This window comes from Populus euphratica, unplaced genomic scaffold (assembly GCF_000495115.2).
Source record: "Populus euphratica unplaced genomic scaffold, PopEup_1.0 scaffold101.1, whole genome shotgun sequence".
Lineage (NCBI taxonomy): Eukaryota > Viridiplantae > Streptophyta > Magnoliopsida > Malpighiales > Salicaceae > Populus > Populus euphratica.
Window position 1 is genome coordinate 1,003,621 of NW_011499894.1, and position 20,657 is coordinate 1,024,277.

General features: G+C 30.9%; 3 protein-coding genes across 3 annotated transcripts; 1 reads left to right on the forward strand and 2 right to left on the reverse strand.

The window, feature by feature from the left end:
* Positions 1-1,766: 1,766 nt before the first annotated feature.
* On the reverse strand, positions 1,767-6,309 carry LOC105131829 (1-acyl-sn-glycerol-3-phosphate acyltransferase 2-like). Its single transcript, XM_011035001.1, has 11 exons — positions 5,901-6,309; positions 5,623-5,745; positions 5,155-5,194; positions 4,948-5,021; positions 4,633-4,692; positions 4,010-4,087; positions 3,688-3,846; positions 3,252-3,377; positions 2,800-2,892; positions 2,502-2,588; positions 1,767-2,389 (listed from the first exon to the last, which is right to left on the reverse strand). The coding sequence occupies exons 1-11, from the start codon at positions 5,976-5,978 to the stop codon at positions 2,147-2,149; spliced, it is 1,161 nt and encodes a 386-aa protein (XP_011033303.1). The 5' UTR covers positions 5,979-6,309; the 3' UTR covers positions 1,767-2,146.
* Positions 6,310-15,068: 8,759 nt separating this feature from the next.
* LOC105131831 (uncharacterized) lies at positions 15,069-16,835 on the forward strand. The gene is made up of 2 exons (XM_011035002.1): positions 15,069-15,541; positions 15,783-16,835. The coding sequence occupies exons 1-2, from the start codon at positions 15,203-15,205 to the stop codon at positions 15,891-15,893; spliced, it is 450 nt and encodes a 149-aa protein (XP_011033304.1). The 5' UTR covers positions 15,069-15,202; the 3' UTR covers positions 15,894-16,835.
* Positions 16,836-17,348: 513 nt separating this feature from the next.
* On the reverse strand, positions 17,349-18,781 carry LOC105131832 (dehydration-responsive element-binding protein 2F-like). Its single transcript, XM_011035003.1, has one exon. It carries the CDS (start codon positions 18,633-18,635, stop codon positions 17,775-17,777), a length of 861 nt encoding a protein of 286 aa, XP_011033305.1. The 5' UTR covers positions 18,636-18,781; the 3' UTR covers positions 17,349-17,774.
* Positions 18,782-20,657: the final 1,876 nt, after the last annotated feature.

A 20,657-nucleotide genomic window follows, 5' to 3' on the forward strand; every position in this document is an offset into this window, starting at 1 on the left:
GCTTCCAAATTATCGACCTCCCCATGCACTGCTGTTTCAACGATGAAGTGGAACGCTATCTCAAAAGACATTTTACTTAAAGTTGATATTGACTATGATATGCCCCCAATTCGGTTCATTGGGACGGTACTCACCAGTAGGGGTCATAAAATCAGCAACAAGTGACAAATGCCGTGTATTGACAGATATTCCATAGGAATCGAATACGTGCTTTATCTCCCTGATGATGGTCTCTCTTGCGGCCTCTACTCCATAAGCATTCAACATAGCATGAATACAATTGGAATATATACCATAACATCAAGGTAATCTTGCATCTTCCAAAATGTATTGAAATCCACTCCAGTCGTGTGCAATTCTGGAATTTTTGTTTTTCTCCAGGTTCTATATCAACTCTTCTCTTGGGGTCTTTCCCATAGTAAATCACTTGATTTTCCTTGCAGCCAGTCACTTGACGCCGTTGAAATTTCCTAGGATTCTGGATACAGACCCGCTTGGCTGTCTTCTGAGCAATCTATAAACAATTAAATAAAAAATTTTAATTTCATCCTTGGGTTAAATAATTTAAAAAAACATAAAAATTGTTTGAATGTTGAAGAAACAAACCAATGACTGTACATAAGCAGATAACTGTTATAATAATAAATGGAAGTAAAAACAAAAGACCATTTGAATACAATTTTTTTCTGACCGTAAAAAAATATAAAGATGAGAATAGTAATAGTTATAATAATAATAGCAATAATTTATCATAAATTAAATTAAATTATTAAATTATCATTTTTATCACAAATTAAATTAAATTATTAAATTATCATTTAATGTTATATTTGTTAAGAATTGAGTTTAATTATTTTTTATGTATAGTGTTTCTAGTATTAAATTATCATTCAATGTTCTAACATTTGCTAGGAATTGAGTTTAATTATTTTTTATGTATTTCTAGTATAATATCTTGAATTATTAGTTTGAAAAGTTTATATGCCTCGATGTTTTTTTTTGTTTTTTATCTTATTATTTTTTTTAATTTTATCGTTCAATATTAATTTTTTAAAATAAAATACAGTCATCCATAATTTTTTTAAAACCTATTAAATAAATCAATTTACATTGAGTTTACTCTTATATATTTTATTAAAATCTCATGCCAAGCACAAATCCAAGTTAAGAAATTTAAACATTTATCTTCTTGCCTGAGGCTTGATGGCTATTTTTTTGTTTTTAAAAATATAGTTTAGTAGCTTTGCAACCAAATAATATAAAATTATGGTCGACTATTAAAAAAATATTTGTAAATATGCAAGTATAGTAATGGTTATTTTTAAAATATTTTTTATATAAAATAATAATTTTGTATTTTAAAAAATTATTTATGATATCATCATTAAAATAATTTAAAAACATAAAAAAAAATTAATCAACGTGGAATGGACACTAAAATCGAAACAACCTCCCAGCCAAACAGGCTCTAAGAAAGGAAAGGTAAAAATAACAAACTGAATCACGCAAAAATACAAGGCGTTAAACATTCAACGATTATTTTACAGCACAGAACTACAGGGTTTCACTGCATTCCATGCTCAAAAGCCAATATATTTTTTGAAATGTAAAATAGAATCCTTCAGTCACTGAAGTTCACAGACCGAATTAATGCTAAGAGATTAATATAGCGTTTGTTTTAATATATTTTTACTCAAAAATATATCAAAATAATACATCAAAATAATATAAAATTATCAAAAAAAAAATAAAAAAAAAATTATAAAAAAAACACGGCACAACTACATTGCAGAAGCCCAATGACACTGAAAAATGTGCTGAGTTTGAGTTCCGGACTATCTGAAAATTTTATCAGAAGGTGGGCAAGGGAAAACCTGTAAATGGGTAAACGACTAGCCTAATTTAAGAGGCGATACATACAGGCCATGATCAGTTTGGACCCAATCTACACAAAATAACCTATTTGACTAGCAAATAATGAATTGATATGCATACAAACTGTGCCGTTGTGAAAGACATTACTATGACTAGTTTAAGATGAGAACTCACAAGGTGAAAAAGCAGGGGAGACACCCAAACTACACATTATCACAAAACTGACTGCCAATGAGTTGCCAATGTATGTGATAATTGACAAACACTCCACTCAGTGTTGTTTGTCATCTCCTGTCTCTGAAGGTTTTCCTTCATTCTTGGTCTTCGCTGGAGCAACCTTGGCAGGTGTTGAACGCTCTGACTGAGAAAACCGAATCAAGATGTGCATTAGGACAGTAACGACAGCCAAACCCAACACTGTAAATGCTATACCCCTCCGTGAGGACAAAAGGGAAGACCATTGAAGGAATTTCAGCACCCCAAAAACAAGGAGGCACGCCCAAGAGGTAACAACCTGATCACGACAGTCAGTCAAATAATACTCCATGAAAGAGCCACCACCACTTGATGCCAGAAAAAAAAAAAAAAAGGTTACATTTGATTTTTCTAACAAAAAAATATCTCACCACAAGAGACTTCTTTGATCGACCATGATCTTGCAATTCTTGGGCACTGAAGGTGTCATTAGCCATATGCTTGTCCAGTAATGCATCCTGGTATTACAAATGGAGGCAATGAGGTGCGACAAGCAACAACAATGCAAATAGATGCCACCATATAAATGAGTTGAACACCAGCCTCAAGAACAAATAACTTTGTAAAGTCTACAATCATTTTCCTTACATTTTAATGTTTCATATGGATATAATAGCAAAAACAGAAAGGAGCAGCACTGAACAAAACAAGTGAAATAGGTATACACACCTTGGCCACAAAAATATCTTTACACCACTGTGCAACACTATCATCTGTTTCTGGCAATTCCTTCATCAAATGCCGCTTTATGTGTACGTGCACCTGAATGGGAGCAAAGTTGAATTGTTTCCATTATATGAATTCGAATATAACTGAATGTGGTCTGACCCTTCAATATCTTGAGCATTCAGAAGTCCAAAGTAATAAGATGCTTTCATCATTATTGAAATGTTTTTGGAATGACATGCCAAGACAAATGATCATAAAATGCAAATGAAAGATGTTGGATGCATCCTCACTGCACTCCACATACATATAAATGAACTCAAACAATACATCTAAAGATTATATAATTTGAAAGCTCAAGATTAATTGCAACAAAAACAACTGCAAAAATTAATAAAAAAGTAAAATGCTTCATGCAGCTGTATAATAAACATTATGTTATTCTAGAAGCTTACCACAGAAGATTTCCCCTTAAAGAGGTTGAGTATTGTAGGTGGAGGAGAATTCTTTGGGATAGCCAATGTTATATCATATATGGCTGGTGCAAATAAACGCATATTACTCACCGCTGAAACAAATCCCTGAAAAACAACACAGATATTCATGACATTCCAAAAGCTGAATGAGGTCAATGGTGCCTAATTGATCCCTGAAAGCAATCCATGCAAAGTGAACCACTACTCTACTTTATCCACTTAACCAATAACTAATTTAAATGTAATAATGGCAAAGCATGAGGTGTTTGATTGCACAGCACGAGCTCTTTTCAGTTTTTTACTTGCTTATGAACTAATTAATTAATTTGTTCGGGTTGGGGTCAACAGAAGCCCGCAAATGAAAGGCAAGAAAATGAAAGAACTGAATTCAAAAAACATGCAATGAAAATTTGACCTTCGTACGAGGAATTAAAACATTTCTGGGGATAGGCAGTCCTTGAGAAGCTGCATATTCCTGAGCTGCTAAAAGCTTTGCCTGAGTAAAGCGAGTTCCTTCCACAAAAAGAGCCAGCCAAAATGGACGTGGAAAGTCCTTTAGCCGTTGCAGACCAGACTGCAGATACAAGTTGCAGAAAATTCAAAATGGTATCCACAAGGGTGTGCACACCCGCAGAGATGCTAAAAAAGATAAGCAAGTTTCTAGAAATATATGTGGTAAAATGTCAAGTGTCTTTACTTGTTATTGTACACATGTGCTAGAACATATTTATGCATACCTTTAATGTGTTTTCATCCTTGGCCCAGTTTCTTTCAAGAAAAAGGTATTCAGAAAACCACATTGACCAACCTATCACCTGAAAGGATGAGCACAGCAATTATCCTCCATTTATAAGCATATAAATTATGTCACATGGCAAGTGCAAATATATTTAGTGAATGAGCATTGGCAAGAGAGAGAAGATTGAAGCAGAACCCTAAGGTGCAAATATGTTACACGCCAAAGCCACTTCAACACTGAATCCATAGGATCAAGCATGAACATACATGGGAAATCACAACATTTAATTTTCTTGATCATGCCATGCAAGGAATCGAAGATCAGATCATCAGATGGCACATTTTCTTCTGTGATGACAACAATACTTCTCCTTATGTAACTGATTACATATAACCATAACATGTAGCTTCCTTTAAGACAGAAAAATGAATGAGATATTGTATTTACATAACTTCAAAGTCCCAAAAAGTGCACGCTCTACCATATCCACAGTTTATTAATACATGTCCACCTTTTTGCAAGTGAACGCCAATCCAAAGTTTAGGATCACACATGAGAACTGAACTTAATTTTTTCAGCATTAAATTCAAACCCAATATCCAAATGCAAGAATAAACATACCGGAAGAAATTTTGATGATTTTTTCATGACAGCTAAAGCACTTCCCAGGCACCCAGATCGCTGTCACATGTAGCCTCAAGGATCAGCTAGCAGTAGAGAATTTGAAAAATAAACAAAGACACCAGAAAAATGAAGTTCTCTGCATTGTAGATTGCAATACCCTTCACGAGTAATGTATTGCATGAACAGTAAAAATACACCGGTGTGAGAATTGTGTATAGGTCTTATGCACTTGTTCACCCAGGCGATACAAATAGTGCAATAGTTTGTATGTCTCTCACACATAAACAAGGTTGTCACTCTTAAACAACAAACCTGAGCCAAAACCCATCCGACAAGCCAATCTATGTCGCTTCTGTGGTTGCACATAACAAGTGCATGTTCTTTACCTGAAAAAATTAACAGTACGAGCAACCAAATGAGCAACTAAGAAGCTCTGAAGCAGACAAATACCTGTCCTCTAACACATGTGAAGAACAATAAGCACTCAGCATCTCACAGACAGAACAAGCTTAAACTTACCCATCAAACGGAAAGTTTCTGGATCTGTAAACACTTTGATCTGAAGATACAAGGATGCAGATAACCAAAATTAACTTGATAGTGAATAAAATCTAAACATAAATCCAAATATGACAAGCTAGACTCTACAAGCAATCTATCAATCCCATTTCTACGTTCATGCACTATTGAAAAGGCAATTTCAGTAACAGAAACCTCACAAACAAGTTCAGAAATGTGCTGAACATGGTCGAAATGACATGTCAAATACTGCAATCGCCAAGGATTTACTTAAGCAACCATTCTTACTACAACGTCCAATACACATACATAGTTATTGAATTCTAATTCTAATTTAAAAACCTTGCAATTTAATTCAATTGATATAACAACAACATGCTTAGAATAAAATGCTCGTAAATGGTTAAAAGAAGAAGAACAACAACAACAAATAGGTGAGTGAGATTTTGTGGGGGTGGGATTAAAAACCTGGACTCCAGCCCACCAATCGAAGATCCAAACGAGTTCGAGCCATAACAATTCCGCTAATTGCCTATTGATTTTTCTGTACGTGCTCTTTGATAAAGGCCGAATAAAAACAAAGCAAATTGCCTGCAACATAATCAAAAGCATCGTTGTCACCTATGTTCTGAATCCTCTAAAACAATCAAGAAATACAAAGGTAAGAGATTCGAGACGGAACTCGAAACTTCGAAACGGAAAACAGAAATGAAATCTCAAGACAAGAAACTTCCAAGTTAATATACCTGAATGAGATTAACAATGAAACCTGAACAAAAAAAGAAAACGCCTAACGGCAAAATAACAAGTGATACAATCGCCATAGCCAAACACCTCCACTAATTTTATTTTTAAAAAAAGAAAACAGAGAGATTTGAGAGTGCAGAAAGAGAAGAGAGGAGGTTCTAGGATTTATTTTTTTTTTTGGTGTGTGAAATGAGGATTAGATGATATGAGAGTGTCAGGATCATTCACTGAGCGCCGAGAGGAAGAGCTTTAAAGGCAATGATTTCTCATTTCAAGGAAATCTTGTAAAGGGAACACAACACTCTCACGTTATTTCTTTCTCCCTCCCCATCTCCCTCTCCGTATGGGTTTTTCCGTCTTCGGGATAAAAAAAAGAGAGAGAGAGGGAGAGAGATAAATTAATGCGGTTTTTTATTGCGCCTCTCTTTATTTATTATTTATCGGTGTTGTGTCGGGTATCACATTTGGATAATAAGTGGCGACCAGATATTATCTGTCCCTTTTTAGTGAAATTACAAGTAGATACTAAGTTTTTTAAGTAGAAAAAAAAAAGATAATAGGGATATAAAGGTTTTTTTAAATATAATTATTTATTTAAAAATTATTTTAAATATATTTTTATTTTATATTTTTATCTTTATTTCTTCAACTAAATATATTTATATATCTTTATCTTTGTTTTATTTATTTTAAAATATTAATTAAATGTTATCTTGGACATATTAATCCAATATTACCGGATCTGGTAGCAACATGACATACGAAGATTGTGAAGTATGGCAAGCCAAAAAAGTTACTTTTTATGGACTAGTATAATCCTGCTGCAATATTTAAAAGTTTAAGTTTACTACTTAAGAAAATTTCATTGAAATCCAATTGTCAACACCAGTTATGATTATCATAAGTTGATAGAGAAGGGGAAATCATTATTCCTTTTGTCACAAAGTGCACGTGAACATTTTTTTTTGGTATGGTTTAATTTTATTTTTATGATTATCATAAGCATGTTACAAGTGGAGTTGATTGTTGAATCAGATCAACTTAAAGATAAAAATAGTTATTGTCATATTATTAAAATTAATCATGGAGTCGATCTGGTATAAAGCTTGGATACGTGTTAGGAGGATCAAACTGAATCAACATAAAAAAATTGTTATTATCATAATTTTACAACTTAATTCTAAAGTTAACCCGAGGCAAGGTCTAGAGCACGAATTAAAATGGTCAACTTAGGTGACTCGGGTCAATATAAGGATAAAATTTATTATTATCATAGTTTTAAAACCTGATTTAAGAGGTCAATCGGAGCAAGACTCGATCCAAAAGTCAACTAGAGGTAAGGTTCTAGTCATAGTTTGAGAAGGTCAACTCGGCCAACTAGTTTTTTTTTTTAAATAGTCATAACAACCTTGTTTTGATAAAAAAAAAAACTCAACGGGTTTTTTACCTATATTTTATACCGGATTGACTTGAATTTTTGATTGAGTCATGTTAAGTTAATCCTCTCTTTGTTTTTTCTTAAACTCCAACAAATCTAGTTTCCGAGTCAACCTGTCAAGTCATTTCTAAATTTCTAAATAGAGTTTTTATAATATTATCAATTCCAACACTAGCTATAAACTAAAATAAATAAATAAAAAGCAATCTGATTAGTCTTTTAAATATGAAACTCTAGCAACAATATATATTAAATATAAAATATAAAATATATTTTTTTATATTTTATTTTGTCTTATTCACAAAAAATCTAAGAAATTACAAAGTCAACTACTTTGTTTTGTACATCACTATGTTTTCATCTCATTTTATATATTGTCTCCTATGTCTCTATCAATTTTATATTGAATCACTTTTATGTTGAGACAGTAATTAAACACTACCTAAAAGATATAGCTAAATTATTGTAGTCATACTTACAAAATACTATTTATTAAAATAGTTTTTTATATTTTTTGTTTCAATTTAACCTTTCAAACAATCTTATCTCTTTTTTTTTAATATTTTTTAAAATTAATTTCATCCTTTCATGTTAAATTATCTTGAAAATTATACTTTATATTTTTTATTATTTTATATTGGGTTATAGACCAGTTTTATTAACAAATTATTAAAAAATATGACTAAATCATTGAAGTAACACTAAACAATTAATTAGAATAGTCTCTCTCTTTATTCCTTAGTTTTTTTTTTAATTTAACCTTGCATCAACCTAACATTCTTCTTATTTTTTTTACTTAGTTTATTTTTATTCAATTTTATCTTACAATATTAAGTTGTTTTAGAAATTATGCTTTGTAAATTCTTTTATTTCTTTTCTGTTGGGTTATATACTAGTTTCATAAAATTATTTTTTTTCTTGATTTCAACCTTCAATATTAGATTTGTTAGAAGTCGAGCTTTATAAAAAAAAATTATTTGTTTTTTTATGAATCTATCCTGATTTCACAACTCATGTCATAGATTTAACAAGTTAACTTAAGTGGACTTACGTTATTTTTTTACATCCTTTAACATTGGATTGATTGAAAATTAGGTTTTGAAAATATTTTTTATTTGCTTTCTATAAGATTATCTCAATTTTATGACTCAAGTTGTAGGTTTAACAAGTTAACTCTATTCATTTTTCTAGGTCTTTTTTAATTGAATATTTTTTTCATTTTGCTTTTCATAGGTTATCCCGATCAGACTGGTCCAGGTAGCAGTTTGATAGGTTGATCCAGACTTATTCGGTTCATTTATTTTTTATCCCTTTTAATTGTTTTTTTTTTAATTTTACCCTTTAACAACTCATTTTTTTTTAGTTTTTTTCAATTTTATCTCCCAACATTAAGCTATTTTAGAATTGAGTTTTGTAAAAAAAAATTCAATTTACATTTTGTGAAGTTATATTAGTCTTTTGGATTCAGTTTTTTCTTTCTTGATTTCAACTTTTAATATTGAATTTGTTGGAATTAAAGATTTGTAATTTTTTTAATTTTCTTCTTATTAAGTTATCCTGATTTTATTACTCAGACAACAAGTTTAACAAGTTTGTTTAGGTCGACTTGAATTTTTTTTTTAATTTAGATTTTGTTCTTTAATATTGAGTTGATTGAAAATTGAGCTCCATAATTTTTTTCAATTTGCTTTCTATGAGGTTATCCCGATCTCATAATCTGAGATACAAGTTTGAAGGTTAACCCGGGTTGATTCGAGTAGTTTTTTTTATTTTTTTAATTTAATATTTTTTAATATTTTCCCTTTAGATAAGGTTAATTAGAAATTAATTTTTATAATTAATTTTAATTTATTTTCTATAAAGCTATTACAATTTCATAGCCTTGCCTTGTAAGTTTGACTTATTAATCTAGTATAATTTAATATGTTATTATTTTAATATCCAATAAAAGTGTCATCTAATACATAGTTTCATCTATATTTTAAAAATATATTATTTAATATATATATATATATATATTAAATTCATGATTAATTGTTTTATGAAAAAACACGTCAGCAACTTTCGAATTTTTTTCCTAGTTTCATTTTATAAAATGTGACGACACTTGGTCCAATGTTAAACTTAAACATTAGCGTCAAGGAATTAGCAAAAATGCTTGGGCTACAAGAAGAACAGGGACCTCAGGTGGAATTTTGCTGACCATGCATATATGGTCCACATCGGGAGAACAGCAGTGAATGGTGACAGCGCTGATTAGTCGTCATTCGTTATTAAAGAAAACACATTTCCTCTTGTATTTGCGTATCGAGGAAAACCGCGTCATATATTAGATTAATTTGTTGATTTTTATACGTTGAGTTTTTGGTAAGGTTTTATACATCATAATATTATTGGGCGATGGATTATTAAACGCAATGGTCAATGTCAAGAGCAGCAGTCGAGGTAGGAGAGAATCTCGTCTCCTTCGCTTCATGTAAACATTAAAGCAGGCGGCCCCTTTTCTTTTTCTTTTTTTAAATTCTATCTTCTTTTGATAGAATTTGTTGAATTTTGTTGACGATTACGGAACTCCATTAAGAGTATGAAATTCTGCTTGGAGAACATTTTTAAAAAGGAAAAAGAATGTGAGATTACATTCCTAGTTTGTCCACTTCAGAATTCCTTCCGGACATATAAAAAGATTATTTTATTGCTGTTGAATAAGTTGTTATAATCTATTTTGATTTATTTTTATTTTTATTTTTATTATTATATTATTAAATTAAAAATAATTTTAAAAATAAAGATTTTAAACCTAATAAATTCCATAATTTAAATTGCAAATTTATAATCTGAATTGTAAATTTAGAGATAAAACAGTAAAGCTTATGTCTTAATATTAAAAAAAATATTATTTTAAAATTTAAAATTAATTTTTTATCAGTTATTTAATTTGTCTTTAAACTTACCAAATTGATTATGCAACAAAGAAGCAACTCTCGTATAAATTAATTTTGAATCCAAATTAGATAAGGTGTCGAGTTTGGAGGTTTCAGGGTTGATTTAACAGGTGAGCTTCAGTAATAATATCAAATAGTTTTTTTAGAAAAAAATCCATCTTCTTATTTTTTTATTTTAATTGAATTATTTCTTGATTTTTTTTTCAATTTTATCATTTAATATTTAGTTGATTTTGAATTAATCTTTATAATTTATTTTGATTTGCTTTTTATAAAATTACTGTAATTTTAAATAAATATCTTGACATTTGATTGATACTTAATTTTACGAACGTTTATTTTTGTTATTATATCATCAAATAATTATAGTGTTTTTTTTAAAGATATTAAACCCATAAAGTCCATGATCTAGATTATGATTTTAAAAATTGTTAACATATCATCAAAAGCTAAATGAAGTTGTTGATATCATTTAGCTTTTGATAATAAAAATTATTGGTTATTTTTTTAGTTTTATTATTTAATATTGAAATGATTTTGAGTAGGTTTTTATTTTTTATTATATAATAAAAAATTATTAAACTAATTAAAGTTAATAACTGAGATTATAAATTTGATAAGTTAATTTAAAGAAATTTAAATCAATCCAGCATATTGTGTTTTTAATTTTTTTTTAAAATATGTCATTTTTATTTTTTTAAGCCAAATTGCTTTTAAAACAAAATCATAGGATCACGGATCTATCCTAATTTATCCAGAAACTCATCTGTTTTTCTCTATTGTTAGAAAAAAAGAAACAGAAGGAGGAGGAGGAGGCACCATTGCAGTGTCAAAAAACAAATTAATGTAAAACTCTGGTGTTGAAAAGTAAGATTAGGCAAGCATCAACAGCAGACTTTTTTTTTTTTGAAAAAAAAAAACCACATTTAAACCCAAAACTACTGCATAAAGTAGAAAACGCAGCAAATAATCTTCAAGTTACAAGAAGCCTGATTAACTAAATCCTCATCAATTATCCACTCTCTTGGCTGAGATGTGGAAAATTGGGTTTTGAAATTCAAAGTCTGATTAGTTCGCTGTTCAACTTCATTTTTCGATTCAACGCACGAAATCATCTGCAAAGTCATCTGGGTTGCCCAACTGTTTTAACCTAAGCTCGCGGATCTGCATTCCTCGATCGGGAGGTTTCAACTTTCAACCGCTTCTTCAATTAATCTCAACGACTCCCACCGGCTCTTCATGCAAGCATAAATGCATGGACTGCTGTTTCTAATTTCATGCCAAGAATGCATGTGGTCCAGATTGTAGCTCGACCTTCTGCTGACTAAATGGCACGTGTGATGGGCACATCAGAATATTAAAACCATGATTGGACGACCAAACCACACGAAATCTCCGATTGGGTGGGTGTCTTAAATTCAATTTACAATTTCATTTATTTTTTAGAGTAAAACTGTGCCTTGAAGCAGGTATGAAGATGGATGAGTTTAAAGCAATTGATGACCAATTTTAGTTGGGCTAGCGCCTCCATGCTCATTTTGATTGTTAGCCAGCTAACCGGCTTTTTTGTTTTTTTCCATCGGAGATCTAAATACTAAAACGATAAATCCAAATTTATCATGTTTAAAAAATCCCATCAAATAAAACAAGCCCAGATTATTACTTGAATTAGTTGGGCCAGTCATTATTTTTAGGCCAATTATTTAAAAAAAAATAATAATTGGGATACCAGAAAGCACCCATGATTGGGTTCGGGCATAACAATGCCTTGGTGTATGCCTTAACACCTTGCTGAGCATGTATCCTAGCATCCGCCTGAGCTTTGGCATGTGTTCTAAATCTAGCTTGCTTGAACATAATATTTTTTTGGAATTTTTTTAGGATTTCATGGCCTTTAGATATTTTTTTGAGATGTTTGAGTAGGGTTTTTAATATTTTATATTCTACTATATATTAATTTTTAGTAGAATATAACTCAAAATATTACAAGAATAAAATGATTCTTTAACTAATTATTTCTATAAAATAATAAGATTTATAAGTTATAAATACTCTATGAATTTTTCAATATTTAAGTTTGTTATCTCTTTATTTTCTATATTGTTAATATATATATTTTCAGAGTTTATTTCTTTAAAATATTTTTATATTTTTTTCCTCTAAAAATATACTCACTTAAATGTCCAAGAATCCTCAAATCTATAAAAGATTACCTTAGCTTACCAAACATCAACTATAAACCACCTTAGTTAAAAATAATAAATTAAGTTGGTAGAGCCAAAAGATAACTAATTATTCAACATATAAACATAACTATTAAATTACTTTGATTTTTTGACATCTCATTACAATCTACCCAACAAAACTTTTAATTAGAATTTATTTTTGAAAACTAGTCATATCTAAATCCCAACCAAATTGTTTTTATGAAAACTAGTTCCGGAAGGTTTAAGTTGAACACTGGTGTTCTTTTGTTTGCTTAACTACTTTTGTTATTCAAATCCATTTGATTTCTTACCCATAACAACCGAAAAAAAGGATACGAAGCAGTATATATACTATAATAAATAATCATTAACCTATATCTTAAAGAGTAATATAAAATTAATTTTGAAGCTTTATTAACAATTTTAAATTTTAAATTAAAATAATTTTACTATGTTATCATGCCCTGAACAAATAGTCATGGGATAAAATTTCATTATTCTCATTATAATAAATAAAAATAAGTACAAGATAATTGTGAGTTTATAAAGATTTTAAATTTTAAATTTTTTTATTTGAGAGTATATATTATATTAAAGAGTAAAGGAAATTTATAATTCAATAACTAATTATCAATTCCACAAAAATTTCACTTTCTGTCAAAATACAAACTAAATAATACAATTAATTAAAAAATTAATATTAAACTAATTACCTATCATTTATTCAATTTAAATTTATTCAATCTAAATTAATATATTTTAATTATTATTAATTTTATAAAAACTAATTTTTTTTTAAATTTAAACTTAACAATAAAATTGATAAAATGTAATTGATATCCATTAAATTATTTATTTGATTTTTTGGAACCTTCACTAATATATCTGGTAAACTTTGTCCGCTCCTCAAATCCCTGAATTTACTACCTTATTTATAACGATGATGATTCATTCTCTCTCATTAATTATAGAATTTTTTATTTTTTTTTCTCTTGACGAATTTATTCTGTTTTCGCTTGAGATTGCCTCTTTCTGTGAGTTTGTGCGTGCATTTTATGGTTTTAACCTTCAAATTCAGTGTCGTTTTCTTCACCTTGCTGTTTTTATTTTTTATTTTTATTTTACTCCGGATGATTTTGATTGTGGAATTTTGTAACATGCAACTTCTTGCAAATATGTTTATGTACGAGAAAGATAAGACCAATCTTGAAAATAAGCTATGAAGAAGTCTAAATACATCATATATTAAGCTTGATGAAAACAATGATAGCCTAAGATTAGGCTATTGGATTATACTTAAATTTGATCGAATGATTTTACAGGCCAAGTTACTACAAAGACTAACTTCATCGGTTATTGTATAGTTATATTTCTTAAAATTAGATCAAAAAGTTGCAGTTTTTTCTATTTTAATTATTTATTTTCTATTTTACTTAGCAAATAATTTTATGATGCTGAAAAAAATAAGTAGTAACATCCTATTTATTTTCTATTTATTGTTTTCTTTTATTGGACTCCATGGAGTAATAAGTGATATTTCACTTATGTTCTTAGAAGTTGTTTGGCTATGTGTTAGAGTTTGTGTTTTTTTTAAAATACACGAGCAAACATTTGGTCAATAAAAATCAGTTATTTACTGTGCATGATCCCATAATAAATTATGTGCAAAACACAAAAAGATAAAAAATAGAAAAATACTGCTTTCTTGCACAGCTCTTAAATTCAACCATAATACATTGTTCACTGAACAGTGGACACATGTGAACAGTGGAGTAATGTGTCCACTATTCAGTGAACAAGAAAGGCATACTCTACTGTTCACTGAACAGTGGACACATGTGAACAGTTGAGTAATGTGTCCACTATTCAGCGAGCAGGAAAGGCATACTCTATTGTTCACTAAACAGTGGAGCATGTGAACAGTGTAAGAGAATTGCAATATTCATGTATTTTTTATTTTTTTTAGTGTGTTAATTTTTTTAATATTTTTTTTAAAATACTAGTATAAAGTGAATTAAATTCATTCTCACTGTAATATCAATTTTATACCTGATAATATTTTATCTACACTTAAAAAATTATAAAAAAATTTGTTCTTATCGGATGAATTTTGTATATAATGGAATTATAGATGGTTTAATGGAATAATAAAAAATATTTATATAAAGTATTATTTATTTCATGATATAATAATAATAATTAATTTACAATATTTAATTTTAAAACCATCAATATTAATATATATATATATATTATTTATAACAATTTTAATCAAATATCTATTTTTTCAAACCAATCATAACTAAAAATACTTTTTATAAAATAATGTTTTTAAACTATAACTACAATAATCACCGCAATACCAAATACACTCTTAACTTAAGTTATAAAATAATTTTTTTAAACTATAACTACAATAACCACCGCAATACCAAATACACTCTTTAACTTAAATTTCTTGTTTAAGTCGGTTCTAAGTTCTATTTAAACTGTTATGATGTTGTTTTAACATCTAACTTTTTAATTTTATAAATAAAATATCAAATATTTTCTCAATTCTTCAGCAGTGTTTAAGTTTATAATTTTAGAGTTCCAGAAATCTAGTTTTTATCTTCTATATATGCTGCGTCATTTATCTTGTGTGTATGATTTTAAATTGATTGATTTGCAGGTGTCGTATTGTGCTTGTTGTGGTAGAGGAGTAAGAAGGGATAATGATTTCTATTCAGAAATGGAAATGTTCATGGTCTTTGATAGCAACAATTGTGTCTGTAGGGGCACTAGTTTCGGCAGCTCCTCTGTTCTTGTTTCCTGTGCTGCCTTTTTTAGATTGCTTCAATGTACGGAATTCTAGTGTCCCGATTAATGGAACAGTGGATGAAAGGAATCATCATCATGTCTTGGAAAATTTCAAATCGGTTCTAGATTTAGAGCCTAGGTTTCCAGTTGACTTGCATGGGGTAGTGGTTCATTGGAATGCTCCATGGAAGGCTGAGATTGGGCGATGGCTTTCTGTCTGGGATTCAGCTACTAAGGATGTCACTGTTGTTGAGGTAATAATATTATGAGTAACGATAATTATTAATTTGAATTTAGTGCGTCTCGGAGAAAAAGATAACAAAGACAAATTAACATATATTTTTTAAGTTTTATGTTTCAAAAATATAAAAAATTATTTCTTAGATAAATTTATTTATATCTCTTGTATTTATTTTTTTTATTTGTCACGTAACACTGACCAAAACCAAATGCTAAATGTAAGTGACATAATTGAAATCCTTTCGATATTTGCAGTCGAGGGAAATGCTTATTCTCTCTAGGTGGAAGAACTTGGTGAAATTCGATCGACTCATGAGGCTAGATTTGGATCTTGACATGCTCTTTCTTAGTTCTGAGACAGCTTAAGTTGATGTCAAATCCAGTTTCAGTCTGGTAGGTGTTATTGTCAACTGTTTTGTTTGCAGACAATAAGGGGCAGGAGCTGCAAAATTAACTGTAGTGGTCAAGGAGTCTGTAACTCTGAACTTGGTCAATGTCGGTGTTTTCACGGATTTAGAGGTGAGCTATTTTTCTATCTTATTGTAATCTACATCAATTTTAGTGAAATATTTTAAATAAATAGCAGAAACTAGCACAGGTTGACATCTGCCTTTGATTATCCCTGTTATAAGAGCCATTAGCTTGTTCATTCGATGAACATGGAAGTTGAAACTGCGGGACTGGAAAAGTCTGATGGCTAATTGGAAAAGTCAGGTGATTAGATTTGGCATTGCCAACAGTGGATGGTTTCCAGGGTCGAGAGAAGGAAGCCATCATTATTTCAATGGTTCGATCGAACTCGAGGAAAGAGGTACTTTAAGCCTCTGCAGTTCATCTTTTTGTTTCCTTTTAGATTTGAGATGAAGAAGATTAGTTATAGAGATTTTAGCAGTTGAAACTTGGGAACCTTTTCAAAACATTTCAGGTGGGGTTTTTGAGTGACCACAGGCGAATGAATGTGGCTGTGACACGGGCAAGAAGACAGTGTTGTCTTGTATGTGACACAGAGACAGTGAGTGGTAATGGGTTCTTAAAGCGATTAATTGATCATTTTGAGGAGCACGGGGAGTATCTAAGTGCATCAGAGCACCTCAATGAATAAGCAAAGGTTGCTAGTGAAGAGGGCTGTTTTAGACTGTCACAGATTATCATATCGTTTCCTGGAAGATGTAACTTGGAAAGTATTCTCACCATCTGACAGTTGATTGGAGAAGATTTTACCCGTTTTTATTCATCTAATTGGCCAGAAACGATTATGCTTTGTATTTTTTACCAGGATTTTGAAATAGATTATCAAAATCTAGTCTATATTCTTTCGCATTTTAGGTAATGGGTTTCCCGATAAATTGAACTACACTTGCTAGAAAAAGCCTTATCATCACAGGAAGCAATAGGCATGGAATTGAAGTAAATGCAAGCGACTTTGACTGTGTAGTTGGGGTTAAAACTTTCTCGTTAAAGAAAGAGAAAAGGAAAGACAAGAAAGATAACTTGTCGACTCCCGTAATCAACGAGGAATTATCTAGGCCTCAGGGGAATTTAAGCAAAAGACTGCATTTGCATATAATTTTGCGTGGGATGTGCTGCATGAGTAGCATTTGTATTTATGTTTTGTCTTTGCTTCTTTCCTTCATCGAACTTTCTGTCATTGCTTATTGTTCTATGTTTTATCAGACCTTCACAGTTCAATCGTTGTTTGGCAGTATCAGTCTGATCAGTACTTCCAGGTAAGAGGGCTTACTGATCAAATTATGCAAGGAATGTGAAGTCTGCTAAAGCATAGAACTGCGGGCGAGGAAAACGTACGTCAAGATTATTTTGTCCATCAATTATCTTGTAACATGCTTCCTTGTGAATTCCTATGTCGTAAAGCAAACAAATTGCAGAAGCACAAATAAATCTAGCGTTGCCAAAATCAGCCTAACAAACATGGGTAAGTTCACATCAGCCATAGGTCAAGAAGAAACCTAGTAAGTTGCTACTGTCATATTGCAATATGAACTTCCTTCCACCCAACCCTTGCTCCTGTAACGCGTCCTCTCTCTCTATTTATCTGCTAAGGTCAAGTGCTATCTAGTCTGATCCATGTTGCCAATGAACAGAAGTAACGACTATCATAGAGCAATTCAAATGGCGGTAGATCTAGAACAAACTAAGTATGACCTTATTATGTGAAAGCAGACATTCTAGTTCCAAACAAGCAAGCAGCAAAGCTAGCTTTCACTCTCCCTAAATCATTTTATCCTCCTAGAAGTTCCAAATGGAAGTTGGGAAAGCCGGTTCATCTTGGACGTCATAAACTGGAAAGCTATTCAATTCTGCTGCTTGATGATCTGTAATTCCATGCATTTCAATCAATGAATCCCAATTGAAACTCTTGTCTGCCAATGCTGCAAGTTCGTTTTCATATTTTTGTGAAGATTCTGGCACCGTGAGACATTCTTCGACATCATTGCTATCTGGCTGTTTCTCTTCTTTCAGTATGCCCAGCTGCTGAAGGAACTCGTTCAGATCGATCTGTGGTTTCTCGTCATGATTTCTTATCAGCATCTTCTCTGATGATATTTCCACATCTTTCTCTGCTACGGCGAGATTTGCTACATGGTTTTCGTCACTTACAATCATCACTTCATTTCTGGATTCAGAGGAGGAAGAACTAGAAGCGACAGAGGATTGATGAAGGGGCCTGTTATTCTTGAGTTCTTGGAGCCGCTGATGGATGACATGAACGCTAGGCTGTGCATGTATATTAAGCAGCCCACAAGAAGGAAACATGGAAATGAAGTTCTTGGAAGGAATCCATTTGAGCTTCTGTGATTTGTTTAGAGGATTGAAGTTAGACTGAAGATGAGGTAGATTAAGATAAGCATCCGGTCCATACAATCTTCTTGCAGCCTCATCATAGGCCATAGCAGCTTCTTCAGCAGTGGCAAAAGAACCCAACCATAGTCTGGTTCTCTTCTTGGGTTCTCTTATTTCTGCCACCCATTTGCCCCATGTTCTTTGACGAACCCCTCGGTACTCACACATGGCATTCTGAGGACCGCCTTTGCCTCTTGTTGGGCCTTTTTTCCACGGCTTCAATGGAGACCTTCTGCAATTTTCCATTAGGGTTTTTGGTGTGTGAAAGTAAGCCCAGTGAAGAGTGTGAGTGACAGTAGGGACTTGGGGAATACAGAAAATGGGTGGAAAGGCGCGGGATATGTAGTGGGAGAGAACAGCTTTGGTTTAAATGTTGTCACGTTTAGGAAGAGTTCATGCCCATGTGACCGTTTGTGAGTGTTTAATAATTTCAAATCTTAGTAATTTTTAATTATTTTGATGGTGGTTTTTTTAATATAGAAAACCATTCAGTTATAATATGTCTCATCAAGAATGGATGGAAAGAAAATGAGATTACCATATTCATATTGAAGGTTCACGAAGAAATTAAGGAAGGAAGAAGTCGGCATAAGCAAAAATGATAAAATGTTATGCTACATATCCAAATTCCCATCTTATAATCATAATATATAGCAGTGTTTTTGCAGTCATATTTTTTTTAAAAATTAATCCTTTTCTTTTTAAATTAATTTTTAGTGTATTTTTTATTGTTTTAATGTACTGATATTAAAAATAAATTTTTAAAAATAAAAATATTATGTTAATATATTTCTAAATAAAATATACTATAAAAATAACTAGAATTCCAATACCAAATACTACCAAACATTAAACATTAGGAATGTTGCTGGAGCTAGTCCATCACATTAAACAGACTCGTGAAGAAAAAAAAATTACAAGCCCATTTATGAAAAATGGAGTTACACTTTGAAGTTTGAACCAGCTAGTTGCAAGAAACAATGGGTGACTTCTCTGGTATTTGTTTATGCATTCTCATTTAACACCAGCATGTCACACGAGAAATTATTGCACAAAATATAAATCAAATTCACAGCATAAAATGGTATTTTGTATTGAATTCCACTGCTTATGTGGAAGGTTTTTCATCAAAGTGATGAGATTTTTCCTTTCTTTTACCAAAGCTGATGAAGATTATGCCGAGTAATTTCGTTGTGATAATAACTCGAATGTGGCCATGAACAGCTTGACTGCCTTCGGAGTAATGAAATGAAGTGATTCATACAATAAAATCCAACTTGCAAAGCGATCGCTCTCTGACTTCCTTTGCCTTGGATTCTATACTAGTGTTTCTACATGAATTGAATCTTTACTTGAGGAAACTCACCTCAACATTTTTCATTTTCACGAGCCCTATTTCACATGTTGTCCTGCCATTGACGACCTGATTCCCGAGACTCTCATCTTTATCCCATGCCAATGCTCTCTCCACCCTTCCTTTCTCTCTCCCTGGGTTAATTACTTCAGTATATTGTAAATACTGTACCAAACAGGCCTGCAAATTACCAAGACATGTCACGTGTGTAATAGTAGATTGTGCTCATCACCTTGCTCCACCAACTGTAATGAGTGAATGTTTGAATGATAGTTGCCATGATTTAGTAATGATCGAGCAAATTTAATTATGTACTTTTTGATTGAGGAGTTCTCATTAACGAGGTCAGATCCGTTAGCTGTTAGTGGTTAGGGACCAGGTTAGTGATAACCTAAGGAATTTGTTCGTGGGACATGAATCTGATTTAAACGTGCGATGTTCAACTCTAGCAAATTGTATACTAAGTTGATTTGATACAGAGATGACAATTGATAAGTTTTTTTATAAAGAAATATTTTTGCAAATAAAATCATCTTAAATTAATAAAATAAATTTCACTAATATTACATAGCTAAAATATTTATATTTGATAATTAGTCAAACTCAAAATAACATGTCTTAAGCTTAATAGTTAGTTAAACCTAAAATAATGCAAGTTTGACATGTTTAATAATATTTAAGTTCTTTAGTCAAACTCAAAATAACATGTCTTAAACTTAATAGTTAGATGACATGTTTAATAATATTTAAGTTATAATATTATATACTTGAGCATAAACGCTTCTTTATAATAAAAATATAGAGGATAATCATATATATATATATATATATATATATATATATATATATATATATATATACACACACAGAGAAGGCCACTTAAAGAACTTATCATATTTATTATTTTTTTAATA

What these genes read in the sequence shown, in the direction of transcription:
- LOC105131829 (XM_011035001.1), bottom strand. Translation starts at nt 5,978, where the DNA reads ATGGCGATTGTATCACTTGTTATTTTGCCGTTAGGCGTTTTCTTTTTT. An exon ending in ATTGGTGGGCTGGAGTCCAG is followed by an intron (nt 5,195 to 5,622) that starts GTTTTTAATCCC and finishes TTGTATCTTCAG; the next exon opens with ATCAAAGTGTTTACAGATCC. An exon ending in AGAAACTTTCCGTTTGATGG is followed by an intron (nt 5,022 to 5,154) that starts GTAAGTTTAAGC and finishes TAATTTTTTCAG; the next exon opens with GTAAAGAACATGCACTTGTT.
- LOC105131832 (XM_011035003.1), bottom strand. Translation starts at nt 18,635, where the DNA reads ATGGAAAATTGCAGAAGGTCTCCATTGAAGCCGTGGAAAAAAGGCCCA.
- LOC105131831 (XM_011035002.1), top strand. Translation starts at nt 15,203, where the DNA reads ATGATTTCTATTCAGAAATGGAAATGTTCATGGTCTTTGATAGCAACA. An exon ending in AGGATGTCACTGTTGTTGAG is followed by an intron (nt 15,542 to 15,782) that starts GTAATAATATTA and finishes CGATATTTGCAG; the next exon opens with TCGAGGGAAATGCTTATTCT.